General features: G+C 41.3%; 1 protein-coding gene across 1 annotated transcript in view; it reads left to right on the top strand.

Annotated features, from left to right (window-relative positions):
* Window positions 1-15,913, top strand: part of LOC126091953 (transportin-3) — a 211,400-nt gene that overhangs the window by 68,454 nt on the left and 127,033 nt on the right. The window contains exon 6 of the mRNA XM_049907291.1: window positions 4,563-4,707. Within this exon, the coding sequence (XP_049763248.1) occupies window positions 4,563-4,707 (145 nt within the window). The remainder of the gene's footprint in view (window positions 1-4,562; window positions 4,708-15,913) is intronic.

Genomic DNA, 15,913 nt, shown 5'->3' with positions numbered 1-15,913 from the left:
GTTTGACGACTATGTGGAAAAGTAGTATGTCAGTCGCTCTTTCAGATGTATATAATAAATTGTATTTCTTGTAATTAGGTTTTTTTTTTTTTTTTTTTTTTTTCCAAAACGTTCCCTACTTTCTGAATAACCCTTGTATCATAAATTAGCAGGACATTGAAAAAAACATTGGAAATAAAGATGAAAAAATTTGCTGTACTAATTCTGTCAGCTAACCAGCCCTTCTGACTGAAAGAAAGGAGTGACAGTGACCTTTTTTTAAACTAATGCAGATGTTACACAACTGTGAAAGTGAAAAACTGTATAGTTAGCTAAAGATTTGTATTAAGGGAAAGGATAAACAAAACAAAGATAACTGCTATGTAAGCAGCAATGTTACGTAAAATGGCTGCAATTGCTGCAGCTAGGAATGCAGTCAGAAGCATATATGTCCATGGAAAACAACTTCCTTTCACCAAATAATCTTACCAGTATCAGATATCGACATAAAATTGAGGAATACTGATCTTTAAAAATATACTTCAAGCATGCTGTTGTGAGTAACTTGGAGCAGGGATAACCAAAGATGAAGAACAGACTAAAATCATTTGAAATATGCGAACAGAGAAAACTAGCTCTTAACTTCATAAAAATCATATAGAAATAATTCTTCCTTTCGTGTCTGTTTGCTGCTCCTAGTCTGTATTTGGTGAGTAATGGGTGTCCTCTTATATGAGTACTCCAAACTGGATTTACATAAGTATGTTACAATATACATGCATCTATTAAATTTACTTCTGAAGCCATCTCCAACTGACGGTAGGCAATTTGAGACATGGAGAAAGTGTTTGCACTGATAGGCATCTTGTAACATTGTGACATGTGACGTACCTATATGAATATGAAGTAATAATAACAATAAAAAAACTAGCTCTACAACGTGTGCGACATAAAACACATTTGTTGGAGTCACACAGAACATAAATATCTCAGATATTGTTCTGCCCTTGAATGTGAATACAGGGTGCAATCAGCCCCCCCCCCCCTTCCTCTTTCTTTCTCTCCTCATTTTTGCGACTGATTTGGTGCAGCCTTCCTTGAATTTCCTCTCTTGTGCGTATCTCATTTCAGAGTAGTAACTACACCCATTGTCCTTGATTAAAAGTTCTTTTATTCTAAACTCTCTCTTCTCATGCAGTTTTTGTTCTCTACAGCTTATTCCAGTATCACAGAAGTTACTCACTGTTACCTTAGCATATATCTTATTACCATGGTCCTTGTTATGGTTAGTGCCTTTGACATATTCCTTTCTTCTTCAGTTCTGCAGAGAGCCTCCTCATTTCTTAGAGTCCACTTACTTTCAGGTGCCTCAATGCTTCGATTCTCTTGTTTCCCATTTTTCTCAGAGTCCATGTTTCACTTCATACAGTGCAGACAGCCATTCTCAAGAATTTATCAAGTTGAGCCCTCTGTTTGATACTATTAGCCTACTTTTTGTGATGAATTCAGTCTCTGCATGTGCCAGGTTGATGTTTTATATTCATTGCCTCATCTGTCACAAGGTAACAGAAATCCTTCATCTAGTCCACTGCAGACTCCCTGATTTTCGTATTAAGTTTGTTGCTAATCTTGTTTCTAGTTACACCTAATTACTTTGATCTTTCTTTGGTTTACTCGTATTATATGTTTTTTGTTCAACAGACTTCATTCTTAATCAGTCTCGTAGAGGATAGCAATGTCATCAGTACTATCCATCAACAAATCCTTTGAAGGTGTCTTGATTTTTTTCTTAAGTCCAGCTTCTGTTGTCAAATGGAGTAAAGTCGGAACTACCTCCTTAGTGGCTTTCCCTTTCCTGAAGCCAACTGATTCTCATCTAACTAAGCCAACTGATTCTCATCTAACTAATGTTCAGTTTTCTTTTTGTTTCTTCAATATATTATCCTGTGTAGCAACTTGGATACGTGAGTTGTAAATGTGATTATTCTCAGGTTATTTGCTCTTGCTATCTTCTAGACATTGTGAATAATATTCTTCTGAAAGTCCAATGACATGTCACCAGTCTAAACGCTTGAATAATCGTTAGTTGCCACTAGACTTAACAATTTTATAAATTCAGCAATCACTTCTGCGATGTTAGGTTGCGAGTGTACTATGACTCTTAACGATGGAGCTCAAAGATTCCGCCCATATCGACACCTATTCATCTTCTGTCATTTTATCAGATGGTTCCTTCCTTTGGAGAGGGATTCAGGGTGCTGTTTTCACCTATCTGATATCTTCTCTATTTAACTGTGCTATTCTTGTCCACTCATAATGTTTACAGGTTTGTCTTTAAAATTTCTTAGTTATTTTGGCATTTGTATGTGCTGAACATGTTTTTTAACAGTAATTTCCCTTTCAACTTCTTTACATTTTTCCTGCAGCCACATTAGCTTCAATGCACTTCTTATTGATTTCAGTCCTTTGCGTATTTGCTGTGTTCTTTTCGTGTCCAGAAAATGAATATGTTTCCTTCTTTTGTCAACAAATTGAAGTATTCTACTGTTGCGTACAGTTTCTTCACAGTTGTCCACAGCTCATGGTCTAATGGTTAGTGTCACTCCTTTAGATCAGGGGGTTCCAGGTTTGATTCCTGGCTGGTTGGAGATTTGCTTCACTTGGAAACTGAGTTTTCATGTTGTCCTAATAATTTCATCTCATCTCCATTAATGTGCAATTAGCCAAAATGATGTCAAATATAAGTACTTATACCAGGCAGCCGAACAACCCCAGATGGCGCCCCCGGCCAATAACACCGTATAATTGTTTCGTTTCTGTATAGTTACCTTCCTCATATGTGTATTTTTCTGTCCAGTGCCTGTGATTATCCCTTTCAGATATGTCTCTTTCTCCTCATCTGAACTACCTACTATGGCGTTCAGAAGCACAATATTGGAGAACTTCAAATGCATATAATCTTTCCGTAGTATTTCAGTATAGCACCTTCTTGTATGTTGAATCTTCGTGATGATTGTCTCAGACATCAGCCAACTCTTTACCTTTACTAGATTGTGATTTGAGTCTGTATCTACTCCTACGTATGCCTTACAATCAAGTATCTGATTTTGGAGTTTTGTGTTCTGGTTTTTCCAAGCATATGTCTTCTTCTTGTGAATTTTGAATACTGTATTTGTTCTCCATACTGTAGATCATATTGTTTAGCATGGTTTGCTATAACAACTTCAGGGTGCTCCACCCCACGCCCACGCGTTTTTCACTGAATTTAAGCCTGAGAAGTGAGCAAGCCATTCTGTGTATATGGTGCCCTTCTTTTATAAACAGATTAGGAATTATCATTAATTGAATAAACCCATCTACATTGACTATGAAAAAAGTGTAACAGGATATAAGATTACCCTTAGCAGCTGGCAAATCACCTCAAAAAGTAGTGTGGTGTGCGCACGTCAGATGAACAAATGGCGAGAATCACTTTTCTGGCTAAATGGTGGCTCATCTATGTACAAGGCAATGCCATACTGTTCCTGAATGCAAGGCACCACATTTTTGGAGCCACTCAGTGCCTTTGTGCAAGGGGAATGATTGTTGTAGGTTACTGAGCATGTAGAGCACCTCTCAAAGTCAACAGTATGCTGTGTTACAGGTGATTGTGGTCAGTGCGTGCTGCGAGTTCTTAAGCCAGGGCTGTTGCTGTGTTGGTAGGTTATCTTCAAGCATTTAAAGCAAAATATTGTTGTACTTGATTGTAGCAATTAGTTGACCTTACTCATACTGATGTTGAATGTTTTGTCCCTCCTGGAGTGATTTATATAGTGATGACATTGAGTTCCTGGCCCACCTCACACTGACTGTAACTGGCCTGTTTCACCTGCCAAAGGTCCATCCATATATCTTGTTAACCAGAAGTGTTTGCTGCCAGCCTCTACCCCTATTATTCAAAAAATTTTCACCAAACACCTACAATACACAGTTAGAACCATACACTGTTGCAGTCACACCAAAGAATTTGTACTGGCATGCTTTGTATTTCATGCAGTAGGACAATGATAGGATATTTTCTTGGTTCTCAAATCTCTCTTGACTTTACTCATAAAGAGCACATTCCTTCATGTGGCAGTGTGAATGAGAGAGAGTCGTGTGTCGCCTGTTTTTGCCTTTGCCAACCTATGCCCTCATGTTACAGAACTTAACCTACAGTTAAGAATTTGAATTATTTTATTATTCATACTTAATTGAAACTAATGTTCTTGTATGGGTAATACTAACATGTAGTAAGATGTTGTACCATTTTTCTCCTCTCTGAGCTGTCTTTGGTTTAGCAGTTAAGAAAGACTTCGAATTTGTTGCAGTTGGTGTTTTTTTGTGACTGTTATCTGAATTTGGTGTATAGCTCTCAGTTGCAAGCAGTTTTGTGTGTGTGTTTTATAATTGATTAAAATCCATTTGCTGCAAATTGTTCATTACTTTATATCAACCACATTTTTACTTTGATTTGACTGGATGATGATGTAATTTGTTTTACTTCATTTTTAAATGCTGTGTTTTTTCTTAATAGAAGTTGACGTTCTGATTTACCCCCACAGGTCCATGAATTATTGCAGAATTTTCACGGAGTTGGCAGAATCGTTTTTAGAGAAGATAGTAAATGGTAGTTGCAACAATAAACCTCATTTTGCCCTGAAGATTTTGGATCTGGTTTTGACATGTGTAGGCCATCATGATTACGAGGTGAGATGTTTACATCTGGCATATGTAAAGACAACCTAAGAAACTTGTTTACAAAATGTTAGAGACATGCCAGGACAAAAAGTTGGAAAGTAAATGCTGTGTTTTGTGTGTCCTCTTTTCTTGTTAAAGGCAGGAAAGGAAGGTTGTGGGAATCTAACCCAGAGGAGGTAAAACTGCCCACAACTCTACGTTATGTTTCATGACTGTGTGTTCTGAGTAACATCCCAGTATGTCACACTCCCACACCTTGTGTTTTGTACATGTTCCTTCACATGTCCTAAGGGATGAGATGGAGAGTGACATTAAAAATGTTAAATTTTGTTTTCAGCTGCAAAGCAATAAATTAATTTGTAAGAAAGCTTTGCAAATAACAGGCGGTGTGTGTGTGTGTGTGTGTGTGTGTGTGTGTGTGTGTGTGTGTGTGTGTGTCAATAACTAGTGAACTTCGCAGTATCCTTATACCCTGTCACTCAGTGGCTTATTAAGTGTCAAAAGTTTTCATCCCTAGTCAGTACCAGTTCCATGTAATTAAGTCCCCTCTTGCAGTGACTTGTAAATGAAAAATTGCCAAGTTGCCCTGTGGTTCAGTGTCCATATTAAACTGAAATGTCCTCGATAACCCCAACAGGACCTTGTACAATGAATCTCTGCAGAAGGTGGAAGTCCTGTTATCTGAGATAAAAACAGACCGCTAGAATAAATAGGGATTTAAGGGGACATTGTATGCTCTATGCTGCCAATGTTAAATTATCAAATTTTGTGACCCATTATATTGGAAACTTTTTGACAGCAACTTACAATTTTCCATAATTATTGAAAGCACTTTTCTAGATACAGTGGACTAGAATTATTACTAAAATTGTACTGTGGGGCTTTTTTTAAACACTCTATTTTTGACAGAATTTTGTAAATAAATGAACATAAAAACAAAATAACTCACAATATTATAATTATTCTAGTTCCATATGTGCTGAATCCCACACTTGGCATGCTGTGAAAATGTTGTGTCTACCATCAGTACTTTTTTTTTTTTTTTAGAAAACAGGTCATTTATTGCAAAAAATATTGCAGAGATATTGAATTTTAAAATTTTTTTTATTACAAATTCTTACACAGACTTACATTTCTATGTCTTTTATGCTCAAGAATTGCCCTGGCCCATAGTCTGCCTCTTCTTCAGTGTCACAACAACCCAGTGCTTGCCTCTTCCTTTTCTTTCTTGCTTCTTTTGTCATTTGCTGAGAGCTAACTCTGCTTTGTGTACACGAAGCTCGTCCACTTCCTGCAGTCCTTTAGCAATGTTCTGTCCAAATCTTATCCCTAACTTCACCAGAACCTTAGGTCTTTCCTAGTTTCCACCATTAAAAGTTATTACAGCATCAGACACTGCTAACTTTAGGGTCATAAAGCCAAGGACTCATTCACATTCTGGGTCTTCCCATGTAAGCACTTCTTTAGTAGCTCAGGATTTGCCATATCTCTTTAAATAGTTTGATTGCCTCCATTACTGCTAAAGGAAGAGAATGATTATGTGTAAATTGATACAGGGTGCCAGAAAATTCAGCTTGCCTATATTTACCCCAAGTGTTTGGTGGAGGTGGACACGAAGCATGACATGGCTTTTCATCAGTTGATATTCGATGAAAGAAAGTGCTCCACCACAGCTCTTTTTATCTTCTCTAAATTGTCACAGTTATCTCTAATGGCCTTCTTGTAATATTCCTGTAATTCATCAATTTCTTTCTACGTTAGTCTTCCAGCACATTTTATTGTCTTGCCATCAGACAGTTTTGTGTTACGCAGCTTGGTTTTTAGGTTACGGAGATGTGTTCCCATGCTTTTCTTGACATGTCCTACAGACTCAAGTTTTTGTATAGGAACGTCATACAGCTCACTGTTTTGTACTGCAATGAAAGCCTTGCTGTCTCCATCACCTAAGTAATTCACGTATCTGACACTTCTCTCCTTCTGGGAAGGCTGAAAAACGTTAACTGCTCCTTTTACCTCCATTCCTCCACTTTTGCCATCATAATTTTTTACACACTACTGTTTATGAAGTAATCTGTTGTTCTGGTTCACTGTACAACCTTGGCAGTACTTACTGAGAACATCACTGTCACTACTTACTGCAGATGTAAAACCATTCTTATGGACTAAACCCACACTTTTGCCAGGATATATCTACAGCAATGCTGATGTCTGTGTCACCCTCATTTTGTTCAACAGCTTCTGATGTAGCAGCAACCATTGAATCTTCAGCCGCAGCATTTACAGAGTCCCCAATTGCTGTTACATATTTCGTATACCTAGAAGGAGGTTTTGGCAAATTCAACACAGTGCAGAGAACATTACCAGCCCCTGCACCTTTACCAATGCATCTAAGGCAAAAGAACAGTCTCATGTTAGTTTCATACAATTCATTACCTGAACACTTTGATGCACTATGAAATGCTTTTACGTTTTTGCACTTCTGACATTTCATAAAAGATATAGGGAAACATTCCATGTGGGGAAAAACATACATAAATAACAAAGATGCTGTGCCTTACCAAACGAGAAAGTGCTGGTAGATAGACACAATAAAAAACACCCAAACACACACACACAAATTTCAAGCTTTCACAACCCAAGGTTGCTTCATCAGGAAAGAGGGAAAGACGAGAGGATGTGGGTTTTAAGGGAGAGGGTAAGGAGTCATTCCAATCCCGGGAGCGGAAATACTTGCCCTAGGGGGGAAAAAAGACAGGTATACACTCGCGCACTTTTAGGAAGTAGGTAGAAGGTAGGGGTGCGGGGTGTCGGTGGTGTCAGGAGGTTGATGGAGTCAGGTGAAAGGTTTTGTAGGGGCCATAAGGTTCTGAGGATTCCTTGAAGCTCCACCTGGACATCAGGAATGGGATTACCTTGGCAAACTTTGTATGTAGTGTTGTCTGAAAGCTGACGCAGTCCCTCAACCACATACTCCTGATGATCAAGTATCATGGTCGTGGAACCCTTGTCCGCCGGAAGAATGACAATGGATTGGTCAGCCTTCAGATCACAGATAGCCTGGGCTTCAGCAGTGGTGATGTTGGAAGTAGGATTAAGGTTTTTTAAGAATTTTGAGGTTTTGGAGGGAGTGGAGCTGGATGACCTACTTCGTAAAATTCACAAACCCAATCATCCCGGCCGCCCCATTGTAGCTGGTTACCAAGCCCCCACAGAACATATCTCTGCCTATGTAGATCAACACCTTCAACCCATTACATGCAGTCTCCCATCCTTCATCAAAGACACCAACCACTTTCTCGAACGCCTGGAATCCTTACCCAATCTGTTACCCCCGGAAACCATCCTTGTAACCATTGATGCCACTTCCTTATACACAAATATTCCGCACGTCCAGGGCCTCGCTGCAATGGACCACTTCCTTTCATGCCGATCACCTGCCACCCTACCTAAAACCTCTTTCGTCATTACCTTAGCCAGCTTCATCCTGACTCACAATTTATTCACTTTTGAAGGCCAGACATACCAACAATTACAGGGAACAGCCATGGGTACCAGAATAGCCCCCTCGTACGCCAACCTATTTATGAAGCCTTCGTGGTTACCCAGGCCTGCCAACCTACAGTTTGGTACAGATTTATTGATAACATCTTCATGATCTGGACTCACAGTGAAGAAGAACTCCAGAATTTCCACTCCAACCTCAACTCCTTTGGTTCCATCAGATTCACCTGGTCCTAGTGCAAATCCCATGCCACTTTCCTTGACGTTGACCTCCATCTGTCCAATGGCCAGCTTCACACGTCCGTCCACATCAAACCCACCAACAAGCAACAGTACCTCCATTTTGATAGCTGCCACCCATTACACATCAAACGGTCCCGTCCCTACAGCCAAGGTCTTCGTGGCAAACGAATCTGCTCCAGTCTGGAATCCCTGAACCATTGTACCAGCAACCTGAAAACAGCTTTTGCATCCCGCAACTACCCTCCCGACCTGGTACAGAAGCAAATTACCAGAGCCACTTCCTCATCCCCTCAAACCCAGAACCTCCCACAGAACCACCCCAAAAGTGCCCCACTTGTGACAGGATACTTTCTGGGACTGGATCAGACTCTGAATGTGGCTCTCCAGCAGGGATACTACTTCCTCAAATCCTGCCCTGAAATTAGGTCCATCCTTCATGAAATCCTCCCTACTCCACCAAGAGTGTCTTTCCGCCGTCCACCTAACCTTCGTAACCTCTTGGTTCATCCCTATGAAATCCGCAAACCACCTTCCCTACCCTCTGGCTCCTACCCTTGTAACCGACCCCTGTGTAAAATCTGTCCCATGCACCCTCCCACCACCACCTACTCCAGTCCTGTAACCCGGAAGGTGTACACGATCAAAGACAGAGCCACGTGTGAAAGCACCCACGTGATTTACCAACTGACCTGCCTACACTGTGAAGCTTTCTATGTGGGAATGACCAGCAACAAACTGTCCATTCGCATGAATGGACACAGGCAGACAGTGTTTGTTGGTAATGAGGATTACCCTGTGGCTAAACATGCCTTGGTGCACAGCCAGCACATGTTGGCACAGTGTTACACCGTCCGGGTTATCTGGATACTTCCCACTAACACCAACCTGTCAGAACTCCGGAGATGGGAACTTACCCTTCAGTATATCCTCTCTTCTCCTTACCCACCAGGCCTCAACCTCCGCTGATATCAAGTTGCCGCCGCTCACACCTCACCTGTCATTCAACATCTTTGCCTCTGTACTTCCGCCTCGACTGACATCTCTGTCCAAACTCTTTGCCTTTACAAATGTCTGCTTCTGTCTGTGTACGTGCGGATGGATATGTGTGTGTGTGCGTGAGAGTGTATACCTGTCCTTTTTTCCCCCTAAGGTAAGTCTTCCTGCTCGCGGGATTGGAATGACTCCTTACCCTCTCCCTTAAAACCCACATACTTTCGTCTATCCCTCTCCTTCCCTCTTTCCTGATGAAGCAACCGTTGGTTGCGAAAGCTTGAATGTTGTGTGTATCGTATTGGATATGTGTGTGTGTGTGCGCGAGTGTATACCTGTCCTTTTTTCCCCCTAAGGTAAGTCTTTCCGCTCCCGGGATTGGAATGACTCCTTACCCTCTCCCTTAAAACCCACATCCTTTCGTCTTTCCCTCTCCTTCCGTCTTTCCTGACGAAGCAACCGTTGGTTGCGAAAGCCTGAATTTTGTGTGTATGTTTGTGTTTGTTTGTGTGTCTATCGGCCTGCCAGCACTTTCGTTTGGTAAGTCACATCATCTTTGTTTATATATGATGAGGCAACAGTTTGTTGCGAAAGCTGAATTTTGTGTGTATGTTTGTGTTCGTTTGTGTGTCTGTCGACCTGCCAGCACTTTCATTTGGTAAGTCACATCATCTTTGTTTTTAGGTATATATATATATATATATATATATATATATAACACCCTCTGGCTCCTACCCTTGGAACTGCCCCCGGTGTAAAACCTGTCCCATGCACCCTCCCACCACCTCCTAACCTTCGTAACCTCTTAGTTCATCCCTATGAAATCCCCAAACCACCTTCCCTACCCTCTGGCTCCTACCCTTGTAACTGCCCCCCGTGTAAAACCTGTCCCATGCACCCTCCCACCACCTCCTAACCTTCGTAACCTCTTAGTTCATCCCTATGAAATCCCCAAACCACCTTCCCTAGCCTCTGGCTCCTACCCTTGTAACCACCCCCGGTGTAAAACCTGTCCCATGCTCCCTCCCACCACCTCCTACTCCAGTCCTGTAACCCGGAAGGTGTACACAATCAAAGGCAGAGCCACGTGTGAAAGCACCCACGTGATCTTCCGACTGACCTGCCTACACTGTGATGCATTCTATGTGGGAATGACCAGCAACAAACTGTCCATTCGCATGAATGGACACAGGCAGACAGTGTTTGTTGGTAATGAGGATCACCCTGTGGCTAAACATGCCTTGGTGCACGACCAGCACATCTTGGCGCAGTGTTACACCTTCCGGGTTATCAGGATACTTCCTACTAACACCAACCTATCCGAACTCCGGAGATGGGAACTTGCTCTTCAATATATCCTCTCTTCCCATTATCCACCAGGCCTCAATCTCCGCTAATTTCAAGTTGCCGCCACTCATACCTCACCTGTCATTCAACAACATCTTTGCCTCTGCACTTCTGCCTCGACTGACATCTCTGCCCAAACTCTTTGTCTTTAAATATGTCTGCTTGTGTCTGTATATGTGTGGATGAATATGTGTGTGTGTGCAAGTGTATACCCGTCGTTTTTTCCCCCTAAGGTAAGTCTTTCTGCCCCCGGGACTATAATGACTCCTTACCCTCTCCCTTAAAACCCACATCCTTTCGTCTTTCCCTCTCCTTCCCTCTTTTCTGATGAGGCAACAGTTTGTTGCGAAAGCTAGAATTTTGTGTGTATGTTTGTGTTTGTTTGTGTGTCTATCGACCTGCCAGTGCTTTTGTTTGGTAAGTTTCATCATCTTTCTTTTTAGATATATTTTTCCTACGTGGAATGTTTCCCTCTATATATATATATATAAATAAAGCTGCTCGGGGAAACAAAATGGTAAGCGCCAAAATCACAGTTTCGAGATACAGCACATCTAAAGTTTCAATTGATCTGCAAATCTGAATAATTTGTTTTTAAGAGTCCTTTTAGTTTCAATTGATCTGCAAATCTGAATAATTTGTTTTTAAGAGTCCTTTTATTCTTTAGTGATTCTAACATCTATCTTCTACTATACAGACATAAATGAAACTCAGAACTGACTAAAACAAATGAAATATACAAAAATTATTACGTTACCATACACCATTAACAACACATAGTGATAGAACATTACATATTAAATTTTACAGTAAGTCTTCAACACTTCACTGAAACTACAAAATCATTCATCACCCTCATTACTAATGTCTTTTTCATCCAAAACTGTTGGCTTTAGTAACAGGAGAAATCCATTGTGGACAGGAGGTATGTAATTTACGAACGACAGGACGTCAGCAACTTTTTTCTTTTCAATAAGCCTTGGCCCATTGTATTTAAGTCGAAGTGTAGGAACTGGTCCTTCCCTTCCACGTTTCCTGCAGCTTATTTCATGCAAATGTAATGACAAAATGTCTCGCTGATGAATAAAGATGATGGATATTCGGAGGTCACCTTCCACCTACATACTTTCCTTAGGTTGACATCTCGACCATCAACTTTCTCCTTTCTGAAGACAAACACTTCTTTAGAGTGTCGTATTTGATAGAAATCCTCTCTTTTCATATTATATACAAGCAATGGATTCTCCTTAGCCGACTTCTTCATGATCTCGCACCACTGATCTGGACTGTACACACTTGTACTTGTCGGCGAACGTAATTTTCAATTGTACTTCAGGAACATAATGGTATGTACATGCACTTACCATTATGTTCGCGAAACATACTAAAGACAGTATATTTACAAAATAATATATCTCTGAGTCATCTGAATCGTTATGAATGTATTCTGGATCCCTCTCGAAGATATTAGTATCATTGGAAGTATATTCCTCATCTTCTGCCATGTTCACTGTAGCCATTCTCTCTGTCACTTACCATTAAGTTTCCGCAACAGGTGGACAGTGGCGCTTACCATTAAGCTCCTCCCTGACATCTGTTGAGTATATATAAAAACAAAGATGATGTGACTTACCAAACGAAAGTGCTGGCAGGTCGATAGACACACAAACATACACACAAAATTCTAGCTTTCGCAACCAATGGCTGCTTCGTCAGGAAAGAGGGAAGGAGAGGGAAAGACGAAAGGATGTGGGTTTTAAGGGAGAGGGTAAGGAGTCATTCCAATCCCGGGAGCGGAAAGACTTACCTTAGGGGGAAAAAAGGACGGGTATACACTCGCGCGCACACACCCACACACATCCATCCACACATATACAGACACAAGCATACATATTAAAAGGCAAAGAGTTTGGGCAGAGATGTCGGTCGAGGCGGAAGTGCAGAGGCAAAGATGTTGTTGAATGACAGGTGAGGTATGAGTGGCGGCAACTTGAAATTAGCGGAGATTGAGGCCTGGTGGATAACGGGAAGAGAGGATACATTGAAGGGCAAGTTCCCATCTCCGGAGTTCGGATAGGTTGGTGTTAGTAGGAAGTATCCAGATAACCCGGACGGCGTAACACTGTGCCAAGATGTGCTGGCCATGCACCAAGGCATGTTTAGCCACAGGGTGATCCTCATTACCAACAAACACTGTCTGCCTGTGTCCATTCATGCGAATGGACAGTTTGTTGCTGGTCATTCCCACATAGAATGCGTCACAGTGTAGGCAGGTCAGTTGGTAAATCACGTGAGTGCTTTCACACGTTTATATATATATAAAGAAAGATGATGAGACTTACCAAACAAAAGCGCTGGCAGGTCGATAGACACACAAACAAACACACAAAATTCTAGCTTTCGCAACCAACGGTTGCCTTGTCAGGAAAGAGGGAAGGAGAGGGAAAGACGAAAGGATTTGGGTTTTAAGGGAGAGAGTAAGGAGTCATTCCAATCCCGGGAGCGGAAAGACTTACCTTAGGGGGAAAAAAAGAACAGGTATACACTCGTGCACACACACACACACACACACATATCCATCCGCATATATATATATTGAGAGACCTCCATATTGACCACTTCTCTGAATGTCCAGGGGTAAGTTCTTCCTTTGGAGCCATTCATTCTCCCAAATACCGACATTTCTTCCACCATCGCGAGATCCTTGCCATATGTGGATTCTCGATGGGAGCCTCAGTAGTTGTCAAGAAGCTCTTTCTTGATTTCAGCCTAGGATGTGCAGGCTGACAACCATATAGTGGATGGGCTTCCTTCGTTGTGGCCTTACTTTCTCATAGCTCGCAGCTACCTCACGTCTGACGTCACGAGGAGCTATGCCAGCGAGACAGTAGAGTTTGTCCACAGGACTAGGTCTTGAGCAACCCATGATAATCTGTCAAGACTCAGTTAGAGCCACATCTACGTTCCTGGCATGACTGGGCTTGTACCATACCGAACATGCATATTTGGCAGTGGAATAACCTAAAGCAAGCGCATTTGAGCACACAGTGCTTGGATTAGCACCCCATGATGTACCTGTCAATTTTCGCACTGTTATTTCTGGCTGCCAATTTATGTTTGGTGTTTAGGCAGTGCTTTTTACATGTTAGCACACGATCCAGAGATACTCCAAGATATTTGGGAGTAGGATTATGTTAGAGTACGATGCCTCCCCAGGATATATTTAAGGATGTATTTACCTGTTTACTCTTCAGGAGGAAAGCACAGGTCTGAGTCTTGGCGGGATTAGGGTTCAAGTAATTCCCATGATAGTAAGCAGTGAACTCTTCCAAAGATTTTGATAGTGTATCTTCTACAGTCCCAAATAGTCAGCCTGAGTAGTGATAACACAGTCATCAGTATAAATAAAGCTTAGAGTTCCTTCAGGGATAGGTTGATCATTGGTATAGATGTTGAATAATAGCAGCACAAGCACGCTGCCTTGTGGTAGTCCATTTTTCTGAGCTCTCCATCTACTTTTCCTACCGAAAAATTCCACAAAAAATCTGCAGTTCTGGAGACGATTTCTAATATTGCACATGAGTGTGAAGTCGCTCGTGAATCATAAACTTTATTCAGAAGGAGCCGATGGTTGATTGTATTGTAAGCCGCAGATAGATCGATAAAGACAGCACCTGTAATGGGCCGGTTCTCATATCCATCTTCGATATGTTAAGTTTAATATTTGAGACGTGCAACTTTTCCCTTCTCTGAAACCTGTTTGCTGTGGTATTTTCTAATCATTCTATGAAGAATGAACCTCTCCAGTATTTTTTAGAGGTGACATAGTAAGGAGACTGGTCTATAATTTTTGGGATCTTTCCTATCCTTTCGTGGTTTCGGTATGGCAATTACTCTTGCTTTTCACCATACTTTTAGGGATATTGCTTACTTGAATACAGTTGTTTATAAACTCCAGTAACCAAAGCATAGTAGCAGGACCAAAATTCTTGATTTGTTCAGCTATAATATCATCCAGTCCTGCTGTTTTTCCCAATTCATATTCATTCAGGGCTGAATTCAGTTCTTCAAGAGAGAAAGAAGGAGATAAGATACTATTATCTTGATCTGTTTGCGTGAATAATTGTTTCCTCTCTATATTTCTGGGTTTAGTTGATTTGCCATTAATGAGGGGTTGGCGAGCAATTTGGTCTGGTTTAATATTAACATATGTGTTGACTTGAGTGTTATCATTACTCAGGTGATGTAGTAGCCTCCAGGGCTTTTGGCTACTTTTACTCATGTCACAGTCAACCATTAATTGTACCCATTCTTCTCTCGTAGCCTCAGATATTGAAGAGAGAACATTCTGTGCAAGGCTTGATGTGGACTCACTGAAAGGATCTTCTTCAAACTTCCTGTAGTATTCTTCAAGAAGAGTGGCTGTTTCAGGTGTTATACCCTTGATATAGTTCATTCTACATCCCCTTTGGAATTGATGCTTGGGAGGAGGCATTAACAATATTAACAAAATTCTCATATTGATCTATCACAGTATCTATAGTTACAATTTTCTCATCTAATAATTTTGAAAATTTCTGCCAATCAGCTTTTTTGAAGTTGTGTCTTCATCTGAAAGGGATTCCTTGAGGTCTTTCTTGTGGGAGAACTTGGCACTTAATGGGTCGATGTTGTGTACTCGGTATGGGCTTACAGACAGATTTACTTTCACTTACAAAAAGCAGATCCAGTTTACAGCCACATTCCCAGTGCCCACTGTAGAAAGAATGAGGTAGTTTGTGGTCATGAAGGAGGGAGAGATGGAAAGTTTCAGCCCACAGGACAAAAAAAATGGCTCTGAGCACTATGGGACTTAACATCTGAGGTCATCAGTCCCCTAGAACTTAGAACTACTTAAACCTAACTAACCTAAGGACATCACACACATCCATGCCCGAGGCAGGATTCGAACCTGCGACCGTAGCGGTCACGCGGTTCCAGACTGACGCGCCTAGAACCGCACGGCCACACCGGCCGGCCCCCACAGGACAGCCTCACCATTTTGATCCTCTTGAGTGTACCCCCAAACATGGCTATGACTGTTGAAATCACCTATCACAATAGAAGCTTTCTCTGTAATAAAATTTTCAGGTGG

Source organism: Schistocerca cancellata, chromosome 7, assembly GCF_023864275.1.
Source record: "Schistocerca cancellata isolate TAMUIC-IGC-003103 chromosome 7, iqSchCanc2.1, whole genome shotgun sequence".
Classification (NCBI taxonomy): Eukaryota; Metazoa; Arthropoda; class Insecta; order Orthoptera; family Acrididae; genus Schistocerca; species Schistocerca cancellata.
The sequence above is the reverse complement of the archived record's forward strand: the minus strand, read 5'-3'. Positions and strand labels throughout refer to the sequence as shown.